Source organism: Syngnathus scovelli, chromosome 10 (assembly GCF_024217435.2).
Source record: "Syngnathus scovelli strain Florida chromosome 10, RoL_Ssco_1.2, whole genome shotgun sequence".
In the NCBI taxonomy this organism is placed as follows: Eukaryota; Metazoa; Chordata; class Actinopteri; order Syngnathiformes; family Syngnathidae; genus Syngnathus; species Syngnathus scovelli.
In genome coordinates, this window is record NC_090856.1 from 186,523 (window position 1) to 205,482 (window position 18,960).

At 48.5% G+C, this 18,960-nt stretch overlaps 1 protein-coding gene across 11 annotated transcripts in view; it reads right to left on the reverse strand.

Moving 5' to 3' along the window:
• Nucleotides 1–112: 112 nt before the first annotated feature.
• LOC125976263 (discs large homolog 1-like protein) overlaps nucleotides 113–18,960 on the reverse strand; it is a 33,901-nt gene continuing 15,053 nt past the window's right edge. For 6 of the 11 annotated variants that reach the window (XM_049732327.2, XM_049732329.2, XM_049732331.2 and 3 more), the window contains 19 exons: nucleotides 14,259–14,315; nucleotides 13,645–13,695; nucleotides 13,054–13,178; nucleotides 12,050–12,219; nucleotides 11,830–11,966; nucleotides 11,479–11,623; nucleotides 11,036–11,168; nucleotides 9,865–10,021; nucleotides 9,673–9,775; nucleotides 6,263–6,377; nucleotides 4,836–5,018; nucleotides 4,480–4,543; nucleotides 4,232–4,247; nucleotides 3,997–4,047; nucleotides 3,756–3,857; nucleotides 3,476–3,648; nucleotides 3,039–3,148; nucleotides 2,756–2,847; nucleotides 113–2,617 (listed from right to left, as the gene is read on the reverse strand). In XM_049732327.2, the coding sequence (XP_049588284.1) occupies nucleotides 2,511–2,617; nucleotides 2,756–2,847; nucleotides 3,039–3,148; nucleotides 3,476–3,648; nucleotides 3,756–3,857; nucleotides 3,997–4,047; nucleotides 4,232–4,247; nucleotides 4,480–4,543; nucleotides 4,836–5,018; nucleotides 6,263–6,377; nucleotides 9,673–9,775; nucleotides 9,865–10,021; nucleotides 11,036–11,168; nucleotides 11,479–11,623; nucleotides 11,830–11,966; nucleotides 12,050–12,219; nucleotides 13,054–13,178; nucleotides 13,645–13,695; nucleotides 14,259–14,315 (2,091 nt within the window). In that variant the 3' untranslated portion in view covers nucleotides 113–2,510. Of the gene's footprint in view, nucleotides 2,618–2,755; nucleotides 2,848–3,038; nucleotides 3,149–3,475; nucleotides 3,649–3,755; nucleotides 3,858–3,996; nucleotides 4,048–4,231; nucleotides 4,248–4,479; nucleotides 4,544–4,835; nucleotides 5,019–6,262; nucleotides 6,378–7,400; nucleotides 7,769–9,672; nucleotides 9,776–9,864; nucleotides 10,022–11,035; nucleotides 11,169–11,478; nucleotides 11,624–11,829; nucleotides 11,967–12,049; nucleotides 12,220–13,053; nucleotides 13,179–13,644; nucleotides 13,696–14,258; nucleotides 14,316–14,394; nucleotides 15,029–15,992; nucleotides 18,406–18,960 lie in introns of those variants that run through there. The other 5 variants (XR_007484215.2, XR_011087508.1, XM_049732330.2 and 2 more) reach the window with 5 other exon arrangements.

Below are 18,960 nucleotides of genomic sequence, written 5' to 3' on the forward strand. Positions count from 1 at the left end.
GCACGCGCTCACACACACACACACCTCAGCCCAATAGTGGCAATATTGTTGTTTCACTCAGGTTGTAGTGCAGAGAGCTCCGGAGGTGTATTCGTACAAAAGTTGGGCCATCCAAAGTGAATTAGGACATTTATTTTGTAGCAAAATAGGCGGTTCGTGCAGGGATAAATAGCATCATATGTTTTATATATATATATATAGATAAATCCATTTGTGAAATCAATTCTTTGCATCAGTGATAGACAGTGTCATAAAGCTCTGGTCCAAACACAAAGCCAGAATCAAACAAAGAGTCCAGGTGTGTTAAAGCAATCGACAATTATTAAAGGAGATCAATATCAAGTAGCTCCCAGCCTTTTAGCTTTCAAAACTCATGCAGCTTCTCTGTGAGTCTCTGGGCTTTAGGAGGTGCTGGGTGGCGGATAGCAAGCAAGCAAGCAAGCAAGCAGACAAAGTCCATATGGTGCTACATTTCCAAAAGCATCTTGTTGTTTGAGAACGGCCCCGCCCCAACCCATTCACAAAGTACAAAACACTTGATCTTTCAGACACACAGCGCTCCCAGCACAAAACAACTCATAAAAAAAATAAATAAACCATTGTCTTCCACCATCTTTACTAGAAGAAGTAATGCTGTCATTTGCACTGTATATAGAAGATCCCCTGAGAAGTCCCCTTGTAAACAAATAACATCCGTGACCAGTGAAATCATCGTCACCTTTGAAAGGAACCTTTGGGTGACAGACATCACATCACCATGGCTTGCTTCTTCCTCCACCATTTTTCTGTGGCTTGATATGTCATTGCATTGCACGGGAGGGAGGGAGGGAGGGAGGGAGTACGTGCTCAAATCAGAGTTTCATCTAGGGACAGCCGAATCAAAGTAAGTGTTTTGTACTGGGGCCAGGCCAGGGCCAGGGCCAGGGCCAGGGCCAGGGCCAGAGCCAGAGTCAGGACCAGGGCCAGGGCCAGGGTGGCTCATTCACGTCTCAGGCGCTTTTGATGCATTCGGTGGCGGAAAGGCAGAAATGACTTCATTCATTTGGTTCTTCTTAAATCATTGCATTTTAGCCATGGGATATTACTCATAAGCTAAGACTCATTGAAAGGAAGAAAGAAGGAAAGAAAGAAAGTGAAGCACATTGCCTATTTCTAGACCTCCAAATGGACTTTTAAGGAACAAGCCCCCATTCCGGGAAGAAACAACGGTTGTGGTGGTGTTTGTGAACGTGCATCACGTAGTGAATGGAGAGGAGAGATGAAATGACACACTGCTTATGTTTACATGGACAACAATAGAAGACATACTCCTTTTTCATCTAAATAGGACCATTTCAATGGCTTCAAATATTATAGTCCAAGAAAGGAAAGATATTCCTTCCCAGAAGATGATGGTTCTGTCAACTGTTGACTGGAGCCATTCCATGCCATCATTAAAAAGCTCATCAGAGACTGCAGGATTACTTTATTGACTTAGTCAAGTTCATATTTGCATACTGATGTCCATATAAAATGAGCCAATGAAAGAGAAGAAGGGATTGAGACTCAAGTATGCCACTGCACTCCACTCAAAGGTCACTATTCTACTTTTAACTTGGATTTTTGACATGTTCTGCTTGTCACGAATGTCAATTAAAGCCTACATAATAGTGTATATATATATATATATATATATATATATTTTTTTTTTGTTTTTAAATAAATAATAGTTGCTACATTTCTAAGCAGTAAGGTTACAGTACTATACGTATGTTTTCTACCTCGGCCCTTTAGTCCAACATGCCAGGGCACAGCACACTATTTATTTCAACTTGAGGCAGTCTGGCAGGGAAGTGGTAGGATAAGAGAGAAAGGTAGAAAAGTCAGAGAAACAATCGCAGCTATTCAAATATAAAGTGGAATGGAAAATGGGAAAGAGAGAGAGAGAGAGAGAAGGAGAGAGAGAGAGAGAGCGAGAGAGAGAGAGAGAAGGAGAGAGAGAGAGAGAGAGAGAGCGAGAGCGAGAGAGAGAGAGAGAGAGAGAGAGAGAGAGAGAGATTTTGTCCCCATAAACATGAAAGCTACAGCGTGCAAAAGTCTGCTTCTTGGTGACAATATTAGCATTACAAACCCATATGTGAACGCATTACCCTTGGTATATATGTATGAAAACAACAACAACAACAACAACAAGAAGCGTTAATGAAACCAATCAATCAATCAGATAATGGTACATATTCAATGGATTTGAAGCACGTCCTTAAAGGTTAAGGAACTCGGTTGGCTGTAGGGAAGGAAGCGGGCTGCTGCTGCTGCTGCTGCTGCTGCTGCTGGAAAAGATACAAGCGCCTTGCCTCGCCTCGCCTCGCCTCGCCTCGCCTCGCCTCGCCTCGCCTCGCCTCGCCTCGCCTCGCCTCGCCTCGCCTCGCCTCGCCTCGCCTCCTTGGGCCTTCCCCCCGATAGCCAGCGTTAAGTATGTGTGTCCACAAAGTATATTAGCTGTGTTGTGCTGCCAAAGTTGCGGCATTGACTTAGAGCCGCTCCTTGGTGGCCACCCAAATGTAAGGACCCGATTGCTCCTCAATGATCTGCTTCACCTGGGAATACACTTCCTCCAGAGTTGAGCCATGCACAAAAGCTGCAGAAAGGGCAAAAAGAACAGCATTAACACATCATGATGAGCATACCAAAGGAAACGAAAGCTTATTGCTACTGTTAGCCTGTTTGTCGTATTGAAAAGAAGAATACATTCTGATAGTGTTTGAGGGTGCCTCACCGGTGAAATATTCTGTGAACTCCTGCTCCAGTCTGACAGCCCTGTCATAGGACTTCCTTGCCTGCTCCTCAGTAAAGCGCTTATTCATCTCTCTGGAGAGAGAAACACACACACACACACACACGTGTCCCTGTATCAATGTAACGTGCGCTCATACTTTTTAGTATTATAAGTCTTGATGGCACGTTCGTTCGCTCGCTCGCGGTGAACATTTTTTGCTAGCGGAGCGACCTAATGGAAATCAACAGACTCAATACTAAGCAAGACTGTCTTTTTGACTTACAGGATGTTGTCCACACTGCGTGGCCTAATGAAGATGGCGATGGGATAGAGGCCTGCCAGCTGCAGACGCTTGATAGCGTTCCCGGATACATCCAGTATACAATGTTTACCCTGAGAGGAGAGGAGAGGAGAGGAGAGGAGAGGAGAGGAGAGGAGAGGAGAGGAGAGGAGAGGAGAGGAGAGGAGAGGAGAGGAGAGGAGAGGAGAGGAGAGGAGAGGAGAGGAGAGGAGAGGAGAGGAGAGGAGAGAGGAGAGGAGAGAGGAGAGGAGAGGAGAGGAGAGGAGAGGAGAGGAGAGGAGAGGAGAGGAGAGGAGAGGAGGGGAGAGGAGAGGAGGGGAGGGGAGGGGAGGGGAGGGGCGAGCACACAGAGAAATAATGACAAAATGTATCAAGCGTTTGGACGCCACACTACCTTCCATTTGCTTCCTTCTTCTTACCCTGTCAGCAACTTCTCTCACCGACTGTATACTGGTTCCATACAGGTGGTTGTTATACTGTCCCGCCTCGATAAACTTGTGCTCCTGGATCTCTTGTTCCATGAGCTCTCTGGAGGGCATAAAGTGATAATCTCGGCCATTCACTTCATAGTCCCGCCGAGGCCGAGTCGTGTCTGAGGAGCACACCCAAACTGCCAGTGTTACAATCTTTTCTTCAAGACCCGCCCACATTAAATCCGTGCAAAGATTTGAACCATATTGAAATAGTTGCGATACTCACGTGGGACGCAGGAGCCAAACTTGTCGGGAAACTCCGAAATAAGATCATCGTTGACTCGATCCTTCATGGGTCCAAGAATGATAACAGGTCTGGTGTAATTGACTGATGGATAGAAATGGATGAACTTAGGCAACCAGTTATATATATACTACGTAAGCCATCGTGTTGTGTGTCTCTCTCGATTTGTCAATGATGTGTTGTTTTCTACGCCACAATCAAGTCATTTGAATGAATCACTGACCTTCCTGCTGTATTACCGCTTGGTAGCTTAACAACATCTCCTCCTGGCCAACTAATTGAGGTTGGGCAAAGAGAACAACATAGACAATATGACACTTTCCACCCTTTTTTCATCCAGCACATATGGAGGCTGCCAAAGTGGAGTCAACAAATACTGGAATGTGCACTGGCATATTTGTTTGAATGGACATGGCATACATTGAGCAGCAGAGGTCACTGACAACACGTCGACTTACCCCGTTCCTCTTGATCCTGCACAGAGAAACATAGACGGAAATTTAGAAAGAGATTTAGGGGATTATCGCAACAGACGACCGAACGTCATCAGTCGGATCCTTGCGCGCGCGCACACACGCGCGCGCATGTTTTGGGTTCTTTTAATTGGAAACCAGCTCGGACTCGACTGCCACGCCGCGAGTGTGTTTTGACATGCAAGACGACGGTGACTTGGAGCGGCCGGCACTTTGTTCGATCGCTTACTCACCGATCGATCCTGATTCTTGCTCACACAGGCTGTCTTTAACCTTGACCTCTCCTTTTTCTCCGCTCTGTGAAAAAGGAGGTGGAACATTCACAACTTTAGATCCTCCTTTAGAATGCTCGTGAGATTCCATCAAGTACAGAACACACAGCCAGGCTATTAATTATGACCATGGAAAGTTCTCTCTTTATCCAATTTCAAATGGCCAGCTAAAAACGCAGACAGTAAAAAAAAAAAACGCCATTTGTCATTCCTACCGGGATTGCCCTAATCAAGGATTACTGAGGTCAAGTCCACATGTAAGCCGGGAGAAGGCACTTTCAGAAGCCCGCCCTCAACCAACCAACCAACCAACCAACCTTCTGCGGCTGGGGATGACTCCAACCTCTGGGCAGTTTGGGGGAGGGGGGCTGAGGTGGCGCGCAGGCCACCACTCTTCTTCGCCAGCGCTGCTCACGTGAAGGATGTCTCCAAAGCGGAAGGGCAGAACCTGATTGGGGCTGCTCGAGTCCGACGCGCTTCCATCGTAGTCAAAGAGCGCTCTGCCAGAATGCAATCACAGGGACAAAGATGATTCCACCAATTGAAAGCTGGAGTGAGGCACATGGAAAATATTGGATGCGGATCACATCCAACGATAATAACAGGAAATGTTCAACTTGAAAAGAGCCATTTGAATAAACACAAGCGCTGCGCTGCGCTGGAAAGTGTCCACATCTGCCTCTTTGTGCGCTGCTGTCTGTCCACAATGGGTGTTTGTGCGTGCGTGCATGAGTGAATGATGAGCACGATTCCAAAGGCGTCCGTCCACAGGGAAACAACCTTAAAAAATAGGGCAGCACTCTGTGTGGGTGTGAGATTGTGAAGTAGAGCTGAAACAAGAGCCACCCCACCTAAAGTCCCCACTGCCTTCATCAATAAAACAAAGCAGAGACGACAGGGAAGACAGATATAGTCTGCCTGCCTGGCTGCCTGCCTGCCTGCCTGCCTGCCTGCCTGCCTGCCTGCCTGCCTGCCTGCCTGCCTGCCTGCCTGCCTGCCTGCCTGCCTGCCTGCCTGCCTGCCTGCCTGCCTGCCTCCCTCCCAATATTTGGGCTGAAATGTTCATGCGGCAGGAGCAAGGGGCTGGCTGGGTGGCTCGCTCGCTCCCTTCCTCCCTCGCTCGGTCAGTCGGCCAGCTGGCCGAACACCTTTCGAGTCCCAAACTGAAGCCTTTTGCGTGCCCCTCCCCTTTGACTCTTCTGATACCGTCTTTCCTGGTTGGTGTGCCATTTGGATCCATGTGTGGTGTGCAACACAAAACACACAGCAAGCAGAATGCAATTGGAATAGGATGAGAAATTCAACTCGACTCCAATATATGTATATTTGTCAAGTAAGAGATGGCAGCTTGCAGATTGCACTTTTTTATATGATTCAGTGTACAATGCGTTCAATAGTGAATTTCCAGCTTTCGAGATGACAATATTGATTTGAATGTGTTTGGCGTGATGTTACTTTGATGGAGCCTTGTTTTATAATTAAGGCCAATGTCAACATAACTCGGAATCAATTCATATTCTCGTCATTTCAAAGAATCGACAGGAATTTCTGGGAGGGATCTCATTTCACGAGTCAGGAAACACATCGATTGAAGCAACAAGTATTCATGAACAAAGTTAACACGGTGTTTTTTGGCTTCGACATTTGACATAAACTGCAGTTTAAAATGACAGCAGCAGCAGCAGCAGCAGCAGCAGCAGCAAAGCATAAGCACTCTCAATAACAAATGTCACAATGTCAGTACCTGACGTAAAGCGTCCGTTTCTGAGTGGACCGTAGTGACGTGGAGCTGGAACTGACGCTGCTGCTCATCATCTGTTCCCTTAGGTCATGGATCTTTGCCTCAAAACGACTGTATTCTGCACACACCGGCACAAGGAACATTAACAAGGGCATTGGGGGAAACGTTCTTTTAGAAAATGAATGGAATTGAACAAGTGCGGCTTTCTTAACAACACTTTTCTCCTGGCGTAAAAGTGTAGACGGTAAATATCCATCCAAAAAATGCCACCCTTTCTTGTTTTCCCACAATATTGAAACACGACTCTGTGGCCGATGCTACGTATAGATTTGATCACAGCCAAAATAGGTCCAAGCATATGTGATCACTCTGGTTCCGAAGCCTGCAGCAAGACTCTGAATCTGTCAACCATTATGGTGGAAAAAAAATCCAATCAAAGCAAGCTAATTCGGTTACACTTGAGGTACATAACTAACAGGAAACACACACACGCACACAAAAATCAGCCTCTTGGCACATTCTGAAGACAATGGGGATTCATTGCTCAAAGTATTTCAGGGCAAGGAGGATAATGATAGAAGGAGCACCGCCACTCACGACGACAGTCAAAGTGACCTAGTGGAGGAAATCCTCCCCCCCCCCCCCCCCCCCCCCCCCCCCCCCATCACTGACCTCCGTCCATCACCTTCAATCTTACGGCATGGCTGCATCTAATCGGCATGCAAATATTTGCACGAGCATAGTTTGAGTCAACAGACACAAGCACGTGGCCGCAAAACTGTGGCATGGGATTCAAAGCAAGACGGCGGACACAACCACAAACAGGGGAAAGGGCACAAAACTGAGAAAAGTGACTTCATGTACCAGAGCTAAATGAAGGGGAAAAGGCCACAACTAAAGAAAAGCACTGTTGGGAAACAAATGAAAAGAAGAGTGCCACAAATCAAGTCAAGAAGAAAAGCAGAGGTGCTCATCATCTCATGTTGCATGTGACTAATGGCAGGCAAGCAGGCAGGCAGGCAGGCAGGCAGGCAGGCAGGCAGGCAGGCAGGCAGGCAGGCAGGCAGGCAGGCAGGCAGGCAGGCAGGAAGCTAGCGACTGAGTCCTTTCAGCTTTTGTCTCTTTCAACGGTGGTACTCACATGCTGACGGACGGAGGGCAGGCTGGGCTTGCTTGCGTGCGTGTCTGCGTGCGTGCGTGCTTGCGTGCGCTATGATGCTGATGAGGCGACTTTTAGATGAGTGTCAGTGCATGGAGCAGTCCCACCAAAAAGCCAGAGGGAGCGCGTAAAAAGGACCGATAGTTCAGAGCACCTCCACGCGTCAGCCTGCTCCAGTGGAAATATGTCAAAGTAAGTGTCGAGATGCAGGAAAAAAAATGTGTGTCTTTCAAAATCCTTCCAGTGCTGCTTGGCTGCTACAGAAACAACAGATGCTAAGGCTCGCTCTCTAGTGTGCTCCTCTTGTTCGCTGTGGCTGCTCCTCCCACTCTGACAGCAGCTTGCTTTAAGGCGCAGACAGCCAGGCAGCCAGGCAGCCACGCAGGCAGCCACGCAGGCAGCCACGCAGGCGCACACGCACACACACACACACACACACACACACACACGGACACACACACACACACGGACACACACACACACACGCACGCACACACACACACGCACACACACGCGGGCAGGCACTGTTTCCTCAGGTCACTCATGCAGCAGAAATGCGAGGTGATGCCAGGCTCTCCTGCCCTACTTTGGCTCAGGGAGTGACAGTCACCAACACACATCTTCACAAAAAGCTTTAGTAAGCATTTTTTCCTTTTGATTGGAGGGAGCTTTCACGAAGCCCTCACTAATACGTACTGTGATGGCCGAAAGATAAACCAGTCAGGGATGCGTTTCAGCTTCAGTAATGACTCTCTGTCTGTCTGTCTGTCTGTCTGTCTGTCTGTCTGTCTGTCTGTCTGTCTGTCTGTCTGTCTGCCTGCCTGTCTGTCTGTCTGTCTCCCTCCACTCTTTGAATTGCTCTGGTATGAATTCATTCACGGCTTGTTTCTTTTCAATTTCAACTTGCGCGTCACGGTCAACGAGCATCATATCTCAAAGTAAGTGAAAAAAGGGAACGACACCTCATAGGCATCTTTATCTTGAGGAAAATCAGCACGGTCAACGCTATTGCGCTCACAATGTTACTGCGATCCATCACACAATAAGAATGACAGAGCTACGTAGAAACGTTCAATCTTGAGCACACGATGACGGCTCATTTTCGCCACAAGCAAGCCTCGCTGCGCCTGCGTCCTCCACTTCATAACAAATAGACGGCACGCGCATATAGTGTCATAAGCAGACTAAGACAAGTGGAGCTCATCCCCCGCGCGGCACCTCAGCGTTGCTGCCGACCGACCGACCGACCGACCGACATGGACTGTGTCGGTGTGCGCATGACACTGACAGTTGTGTGTAGTCCATGTGGCTAAGACGGAACTCAAACAGAAGGCTTGACTAGAGCAGGAAAGGAAGGGGGAGAAGAGCACATTTGAAGCTGCCAAATCAGCTCCTCGTTACATCCAAACCCATCTGCACCTCAAATGATCACCGAGATGAAAAGGTTCTGAAATACGCAACAATGACGAGAATGGCTTCCAAATTCACCGCATGGAAGGTCAAAAGCACAAACATGTGCCCATTGGCCGTACCTGGGGCACTGGCACACTTGGCCCCGACCCAAATGTACTCAAGCGCCACTTGCAGCCTGCTCCTTTCTTCGCACCGCCTCTTAATCAATCCATGTTGCCATTTCTGTCATTTCACTGTCCCACTACTTTGCAGAAAGAGGTAGGTAGGTAGGTCTTTTCTGCGCCATCATTACTTTGTACATACGTATCTACACTTGTTCTGCATTTGATGACAGCAGGTCGTGTTCCTCGTGTAAATAGGAACAGAAGGATCAACAAATAAACACGCACAGCATGACTCACTCACATTCGAAGGAAGTATCTATGTGCACCTTTGCATGTTTATGTGCTGGAAGCAGAGGGCGCACCACAGGTCGCTGCTGAGTATTGCCACGGGAGCCGGACAAACACGGCCTTCAAAAGGACACGCACGCGCGTGTGCACGCACGCACGCACGCACACACGCACGCACGCACGCACGCGCCAATACACAGCATGAACAGAAGGGCTGAATGAAGCTCATTCAACGGTCACTAATCAGCACTGTAGGAGAGTCAGCACACAGTAAAGGAATCAAAAAGAAGAGCAACACTGAAACGATTCCCGCTTTACTCATCAGCCCTTTGAGACTCTTTGCGATTTAGGGCTAGACAAATAAACTTGACTTGACTTGATCATACACTCCATCCTTGACAAATACTACATTAGCCAGGCCATCAGCACTTGGGTCCGGTCCCACTCACCTTCCGGTTTATACTGCGCTACGACGGTGACCGTTTGACCCGCGTTCTTCAGAGCCGCGGCCGCCTGCTCGTGTGTCGCTGTCGACAGGTCAACTCCATTCACCTACGGCCAAAGACACATACTCGTAGTCTGAGAAAGCAAAGAGCCAAATCCGCAAAGAGCATCTTGGCTTTGGCTCGGCCCCCACGTACAGAGAGGATCCGGTCCCCCTTGTGGAGTTCCCCACAAAGATCAGCTGGACCACCAGCCAGAATGAAGGAGATGAATATCCCTTCGCCATCTTCTCCTCCAACGATATTGAAACCAAGACCCGTAGACCCTCGTTGAAGCAACACACGCCGAGGCTCCCTAAGGGAAAGAATACAAGACGCTTTTGGCGCTTCTCAACGCGATGGAAAAAGAAATATTTGCATTTCAAAACAGGCCATCCCTCAGGGTAAGCATGTCTACAGCGGTAAAGCCAAGTTAACCCTATGCAGAAGAAGGGAGGGAGGGAGGGAGGGAGGGAGGAGTGACAACATCAAAAAGGCAATACGAACAGTTGTTAGGCTGAAAAGAATTCTTCTTGGTCTCACTTTGTGTCACCTATACATGAAATTTCCAGAGGGAGGGTGAGCGTTTGTATCCTATGCACCCGAGATGGGAAAAGGCATGCATTACAGTTGAAGCAAAGATATAGCTCACTACGGTTGCCCAGTAGATGGCGCTACCGTATCATGTAATTCAAATGTTCAACATTATGAAGCACTAGACTGTGTGAATCGTAGATTTCAGGGTTAGGTATATCCGTATACGTATAGATATATGTACATGTCTACATATGTAGACGTGGATACACACACACACGCACACACACGCACACACACGCACACACACACACACACACACACACGCACACAGGCCACCACCACAAAGCTCGGAAAGAAAGAGCAGACATCCAAATGACCATTCGGCAGTCAGTCTGCAGCTTATCAGATTTATTATAGTGAAAAGATTGCGATTGGGCAAAAAGATGATGACGTTCGGAGTCATATTCCAGTAACCACGGTGACGCCAGTTGAGTGACGCGGATTGTGATAGGCTGTAATCCTCCCATTAAAATGGATTAAAGATAGTAAAGCAGCCCCGACCCGACCCGACTCGACCCGACCCGACTCAGAGTGAATGTGCACGTGTCTACGTATGTGACCGTCAGTTTACACGCCGGATGAAAATTTTGATTGCCATCTGCCAAATGGACACAAGCATGCGCGCGCACGCACACCCAAACACCCAAACACATGTACGCACGTCACAGGCGGTGATTTTGGGCTCTCGTCAAAGGTTAACCTTAACATTACAAACGTTTGTCACGTTACTTACCTTGTGAAGTCGTCATTTTCCGTCACCGACCTGGGCATTGGTGAGTATCTGGGCGTGGTCAGTGGGGCCGGGCTAACAGACTGGCTCCCGCTCATGTAGGGGCTTATGTGATTGTCATGATGCGAAGGGTAGGCTGGGATCAAAACAAAAGCAGGTCTCCTTCATCATCCAGTCACATCGTGTTAAAGTCAACATCATGACTGAGCACTTCAGACCGTCTTGAGCATCTCATCCTATCAAAACCATGTTTTCTTTTTTTTTGCAGCGGTCGCTGGGTGGGGAAGAGGGTGTACTCGAATTTTCCCAGCAAAAAACAGCCCGTTTCAGAAATTTGGTTCAAAAGCATGTCGGCAACATCAAGTAGAATAGCTCGGGCTGCTATTCAAGCTTGCGTCTGTCACCCCCCGCAATCTATTTGAACGGAACAGCAACCAGATACTTACAATTGGTGACGTCGGGAGGAGGAAAGGTTTCGTTGATAAACACAGAAGTGTGTTTGGCCACGCGTAGGTAAACAACATCTGGGGTTGACTTTAGGGCTGCAACTGCTTCCTCATGAGAAACCTCCTCTAAAGAAGATGCATTTACCTGGGGACAAATCATTAAATGGATGGATGTGTGTATTCAATCATTCTGTTCTATTCCATTCCGTTCCGTTCCATTCCGTTCCGTTCCGTTCCGTTCCGTTCCGTTCCGTTCCGTTCCGTTCCGTTCCGTTCCATTCCATTCCATTCCATTCCATTCCATTCCATGTGTTCATTGTCAATAGTGATTGAGATGAAAAGCATACTTACAGCTACAAGTTTGTCCCCTATCTGTAGCCGGCCATCTTTTTGTGCAGCACCCCCCTCAATGATCTTTGTCACATAAATGCCGTTGTCACCTGGAACGTGTTGATTTCCGACTCCACCAGCTATGCTAAATCCCAGGCCTGAAAAGAAACAATCAACCCTTGAATCTTCTGAAAATGGACTTTGTTTTTCAATCAATCCACTTGCGTTTGCCGTTCTTTACCTTTGGGTCCTTTGACGAGCTTGATATCCACCATTTTATCGGTAAGGCTCTTCTTGCGTCGTACGCACAGTCGGACCAAACCTCCGGCATCCTTGAGTGCCTCCACCGCCCCGCTGTGGGTCACTTCCCTGACGTCGGTGTCATTGACCCGGACGATGGAGTCGTTCACCCTGCGCCAGCGACAACATCGTAAGAGCTGCACGGGTAGCTATTCTAATCAAATCTGAGGCCGTCGTCGTAAGTAAGAGCGATTTACAATTCAAATGACAGCATCCTCTTTCCTTCCGTTTCCTGTGCCTACTGAAGGTACTACATTTGCTCGGACCAATGTATTAATGACAACGTCGACGGCTCGGACGGCTGGCCGTATTCCAGATAGATGCTTCGGTCTGATGTGGAGGAAGGAGCTGACCTTGAGCCAGAGCAGACTGCGGGCAGCATCCCATCAGAAATCAATGTGACCGACCGACCGACCGGCCGGCCGGCCAGCCGTGGGGGGAAAAAAGAAAAAAAGCTATGGCTAAAAAAAAAAAAAAAACGAGCACGCGTTTGATATGAATGATGGAGTCTCTTGCGAAAGGACAGCGCTCCGACAAAAACTCTTCCGAGAATGAAGAAAGCACAAACCCCGTCAAAAGCCGGCCGGCCCCTCCCCACGTAAATCGATTGCGCCGCCATGACCGTCGTATTTCTTTCCAACGGGTAAGCCGTCGCTTACGCTGGGCCGCCGTCGAAACTCCGGCTTTCTTCTGACAGAAAAGCGTCACAGTGGCGAGGGAGTGACGCTTTCATTGACGCAGCTTCCTTTTCCTTGATTTCAGGCTTAAGCCGCTTTCTGATGGACGCCTTCCCCGAGACTTTTGTTGACGTGAAGCCAAATCCCTTCACAAGTTGCCCAAAACGCTGCTTTGATCCAGTCCAACTTCAACATAGTGGCTACGTATTATCTTCTATTATCAAATGAAATGATTTTGCGCAGGGATGTGTGCGCGTGCGCCGCTCACTTGAGTCGTCCATTCTGGGCCGCGGCCCCTCCGGGTATGATCTTGGTAATGAAGATGGACGGATCTTCTCCAATATGGGGGTTGTCGGTCCCTCCTGCAATACTGAAGCCCAAACCTGAGTTACCCTGTGCACAAACACAGATGACGGAGGTCAGCGTTTTCACGGCAACACGGCCGCTACGTACTAGTCCTAATACAAATAACGAGCCACGAATGATTTGGCACCATTTGTTCGACAGTGTTGGCTTCTTTCTTTCAATGTGTGAACGGATGTGGCTCATTTTGGTTCTCTATTTGCGTGTATGTGTCTTGAAAGCAGTGGCGCTCGAGCAGACAGATCCAGGTCACAGGAGAAAAGAAGAAGCAGCCAGAGGACTGAATGAATGAATGAATGAATGAATGAATGAATGAATGGCAAGAGAGCCTCAGGGAGAAAGAGAGAGACAAAGGAGAGTATCATTGAGAGAGGAGACACGACAACGCACAAAGGAAGGAGACGGACGGATGGGCGGGCGGGGAAGAAAGGAAAGAAAGTTGGAGGAAATAGTCGTAGCTTTAGTATGGTATTGGTCCAAATCCTTCTGATTTTACCCGCTCCAATGTGATTTCCTCATATTCAAAGTCTGCTTCTGTTCCATTGACCTGGTGTGGAAACAGAGAATGGGATTTGTGAGAATGAAAGACAAAAACATCCCAAAGTCTGTCTGTCAACTCAAATCAGATGGAATGATTTCCTATTCTGGCATCCTGGCTTCCATGTAGGAACACAAAGGGCATCCCGACTAATCGCCTTGTCTGTAATTGCTGCTTTCACATGAGTTGAGACTACATTTCCATCATTACGCCACGTACAATTACCAACAAGGAATATTCATCGTCATTTTTAACCTTTGTGCTTTTCTTGAAATGATATGGGCAAAAATGTATAGTAAGCGAAACTTCACAAAAGTAATCTCCTTGGATTTCAGAGCAATTACATAATCAAGTTGGACGCCCATTTGCTGTGGCAGCTGGCTAGCAGTAAAATGACATCTGGGCCCATATTAGTCTGGATTCAACCATTGGATCTAGAGGTAACCAATTAGGGCGCAACCATTTCTGGAAATCAAACCAACATCACAATGTAGCAAAATGAAACACGCCCGCCCGCACAAGGGGGTCTCTTCTTTTTTCCTTTCCAAACATATTTCGAAATTGGTACTCACATATGGGGGGGTGTCCACACTGTGTTCTGTGTTCACCACCAATGGAGGGGGGTTGGCCTGCAAGATACAACAATACAGTTGATGAATTGATGGTCATGACGGAAGAAACAAGAAGAAGAGCCCTGCGACAACTTACTCGTCTCATGTTTTGGTACAGCATGTCGAGTACAGATGGCTAGCATGAAGCCGCCGCCCGCGTACACCACATGGCATACTCTCAACAGACAACAGCAATTCAAAGCAGCATCGTCATTGATGAGGCCCACTCACTCAATTGACCTTCAAAGAATCCACTTGCACGTTGCACATATACGTACACCATTGATTTGCCACTTTGCAGCAATGCATCAAAGTGCATGATATGCTGCTGGAAACAAAAAGCCAAGCTCTTTCTTGTCCATCAGAATAGGTAGCAAAGGAAAAGAAGGGACGAAGCAGACACACACACACGAGCTTTCCTTCCTTTCTGCTTGGTCAATGCTCTTCCTCACTCAATCGCATTGAGTCCCTCATGGATTCCACCTCTCCTATTTTTCTCCATCTCAGAGTATACGAAGGCAATCCGATATTCAAGTGGTCTCCCCTCCCATAAAGCAAAAATCCGCTCGAAGGAAAATTTGAAGCTCGCTGTGTGTTCATAAAGCAAATCAAGTGTCCAGCCAGCATCAGTGCAACAAAGCAGGAATAGCATTTATCGCTCAATACTAATCTCAATCTCTCTCATCCATCCATCTATCCATCACGTCCCCTGATCTCTCGCTCGCCCGCTCGCTCTTTGTCTCTCCCTCCCTCCCTCGCTCGCTGTGTCTGTCTGTCTGTCTGTCTGTCTGTCTGTCTGTCTGTCTGTCTGTCTGTCTATGTACCACCACGTGCCAGTCATGCTGAATGGATGCTTGATCCCACACGGGAAGCGAAAAAGAGAGAGGATCAGAGGGATTAGTCGCATGGTCGGGAGGAGTCAAGTCAACAACAGCAACGAGGAGCAGAAGGCGCGCATGCCTGCGACCCAAAGGCACAACAAGTTCAACGTCAGCCTTTTGGAATTGAATATTCCGATTTTCTTTCCCCCCAAATTCTCAGCAAAAGTGGTCAAGCGCACTTTGAATTCACTCATCTAAGGTTTACAAATGGATGAAATGTCTACAAAGGAATTCATCTCGTTTCATTTGGTCATTTGCGAATCTTACTTTCATGTACCAATTTCAAATCTTTTATTCATTTGATTCGAATGCAACATAGTATGTATTTTGCGTTGAGTTGAATCACAACATTGTTTTGCAACAGCTTGGTCTGTTATTCATCTTACCTGAAAACTAAGCCCTGAACACTCCCGTGAAAATGTCAAAGAAAGAAAGCAAATCTTGATTAAGAGGTAAGAAGAAAATGCCAGCATATGTCCAAAGCAGCTTGAATAGGATCAGATTAAGGACAATTTCAGATCAGGCAACACGCTGAGCTGCGCTGCGCTGCGCTGCGCTGCGCTGCGCTGTAATCAAAAATGGACTCCAATCCCGACTCTGGTCAAAAAAAACACGAGAAGAGTTTGGACGCTAAAACCACTTCTCAGGTGTCACAATTCAACAGCACACGATGGCTTTTCGGAACTTAGGGCTGTTCCTGCTCTCTGGAACTTTCAATGCGAATTGGACGCAGGCCCTGATGGCATCCAATCCATTAGCGACGAACCGCTTAACACTATCCATACCGGTTGCCTACCTGTACACGTACACGTACATGGGCTTGTATTTGCGGAAAGCGCTGCGTGTGAGCGGCGGGGGGTTCCACAGAGCGGACAGGCCACAAGTAGGAGTCATTGGGCCACGGTCTGCTCCCGGCCTTTGCTTTGCTTTTGCTCTTGGTCACAGTGTCTTTCAAGTTTTGGAAATGTCCTCCTCCAGCGGCCCTGTTGCTGTTGGCTAGCTGCGTGGGCAACGTGCTCCAGCCGTAACCACCCAGAGCTGAACACAGCGCTGTCTGTGCCGACTGAAACGGATGGATGGAAAGAGACTGCGAGCAGTGCGGCAGAGGAGGAGGAGAACATTGAGATTGGTAGTCCTGGAACAACAAATTGTGACTGTTGGAGTGACTCTGCTGCCGCTGCTGCTGCTGATGATGACAGAGTTGATGCCACGATGGCGAGGAAAGCGGGCGACCTCCCGAGGCAAGAGGGAGAAAGTGTTGCCGATTTGGAGAAAAATGCTGCTGCTGCTGCTGCTGCTGCTGCTGCTGCTGCTGATGACTCGGCCACAGACAGATCTGATGATGGCTCGCGGAATGCAGGAGATGATTGGGTGATTCCGGCGCCAGCTGGTAGCTGTGTAACGGCGGCGGCGGCGGCGGCGCTAGATGACATTGACTCGGGGACGGAATGTGGTAATAGCTGGGTGAAGGCGAAGGAAGAGGTTTGGGCGAAGGACAGCCTTTTTGACTCGTGCGCTTGGGCGAGTGGAGGGGGGAACGCTGCCATTGACTTGTCTGGACTTGTAGTAATTTGGGGCTACGCTTGGAGTGATGATGCTGGCTCTTGCCGGACTTGACCTTCCCTTTGCTGGATTTTCCCTTGGAAGAGCCGGCGGGCTTTTTAGGGCTACAGCAGAATTCGTGGCTGTGGAAGTAAGTGGTCATATCGGCAGGAAGGCCGCATCCGTGGCGGCTGCCTCTTCTTTTCTTTCCTTCTTACCGCTCGATCGCCTCGACAGGGATGACAAAAGGGTCGCTCACGTCATGTAGGTCAAGGAAGAACTGAAAGCAACGTCGTGGGACTTTTCCCCTTCCTTCATTTGTCTGGTCCACGTTTGCGAAAAGCCTTTCCGTGCCTGCGACCTGGGCTACGGCACGAATTGAACAAAGCCAGGTCTTGAAGTAGTGACAATCAACCTCAGATGGGTGAAGCTCGCTTTCAGTTTTACCTTAGGACAGAATGGACGCAAAGTCTGTTCCTGCATCCCAAAGGAAGACTTTCCTTCCTTTCCACCAACAGGCTACAGGCTACAGGCTACAGGCTACAGGCTACAGGCTACAGGCTACAGGCTACAGGCTACAGGCTGGGCTCCAGTTAGCAGTCTCTCAGATCATGCGCATCCTCCAAGTTCAGTAGGCACTTCAAACATACTCCAGCTTTGTTTGGGAAATCCAGGGACTCCACTTGCGATCTTGCCCATTTATATTCCAGAAGGGAAGCCATATAATCAAGACAAAAAATGCTTGCCTTGATCTTCCAAACTTGACATGAGCTCACTCACATCTTTCTTTTCAGATGCTCTCATGTTTGTGCCTCCTCGCTCTTGCCGTCCGTCCGTCCGTCCGTCCGTCCCCCTCCGTACAAGTGGGATGCGCTCTCGCTTGTCCCGGACCGGCCAATTAGGAGCTCGGGCGCTCGTGTGCACATGACAGCAGCCAGGCGTGACTAATCGATAGGAAAGCAGGGCTCACAGCAAAGCGCTCGCGGTCAGCGTGGAAGAGTGTGATGCGTCCCGAGCCGTGATTGGTGGAGAACCTTTTTATTCTTCTTCTTCTTCTTCTTTGTTTAAAGCAAAACATGGCAAGCCAGGTCAGGTGCCTGAGTGTTTCTATGCACTGACCTAGTTACTTACAAGGATGCATCTTTTTACAATTCCAATAAAGTTGTGCAAACAGAATACATTGATGTGCAAGAACATTTCAACTTGTATTCAATCGATGACTAGAACCACGACGGAACGCAAGACGCCTAAATCGGTGTTTAATATACACATTAGTCTTTGAAACGTTAGCGTTGAAGGCTATAGATTTGTTTTCGCCTCTTCCTATCTTTACGGTTGAGGAAATGAAATGATTCCATGACGTTAGCGCCCACCCGCCCGCCTGCCTGCCTTTGGCCATCTACAGCTGATATTTGACAATGAACATGGCTTAGTGATTTCTATCAATAAATGGCTTTGAGTCCAAATCTATAATGTCAGCTTGGCACACGTTGCCCCTCGAAAGAAGACGGCGTATATACGTAGAAGCGTCCGCCTATATAAAGAAAGCAGGGAGATGATGAGGGAAAGGTTGTTTTATTGTTGCGCGTGTACTGTGTAAAGTGCTGCCAGGGCTGTAGGCTAGCTAGCTAGCCGCAAGATGATGAATAGCAAGATGAATAGGCAAGGCAGTTGGCAACACAATGTTAAATGAAGCCAAGACTAAAATATTGCTTGGAGGCAAGGGGGGGGGGGGGGGGGGGGCAGGCAGGGGCTGCTAACAAGTGAGGAGCGGAATCAGGCCATTACTCTATGCTGCCATGAAACCAGAAAAAAAAAAAAAAGACAGGGATCTTAAAGGACTATTTGTGAACTTGCCATGTGTATTTTCTGCACTTTAGCAGTATGCAGTTATGATTCTCAACAGGTGAAGGCATGCTTCAGGAGAAATGCATTGAAGACCAATCATTAAGATCCTTGCAGCAGATTTCGCCCCGGCCCACATGCAGCCGTCCGTCCGTCCGTCCAGCCAGCCAGCCAGCCAGCCAGCCAGCCAGCCAGCCAGCCAGCCAGCCAGCCAGCCAGCCAGCCAGCCAGCCAGCCAGCCAGCCAGCCAGCCAGCCAGCCAGCCAGCCAGCCAGCCAGCCAGCCAGCCAGCCAGCCAGCCAGCCAGCCAGCCAGCCAGCCCTCCATGCGACAAAGCAACTGTGAGCCTGATTTTTAATGAATGACATTCAGTGGGCCGGACCTGCCAGCTATTG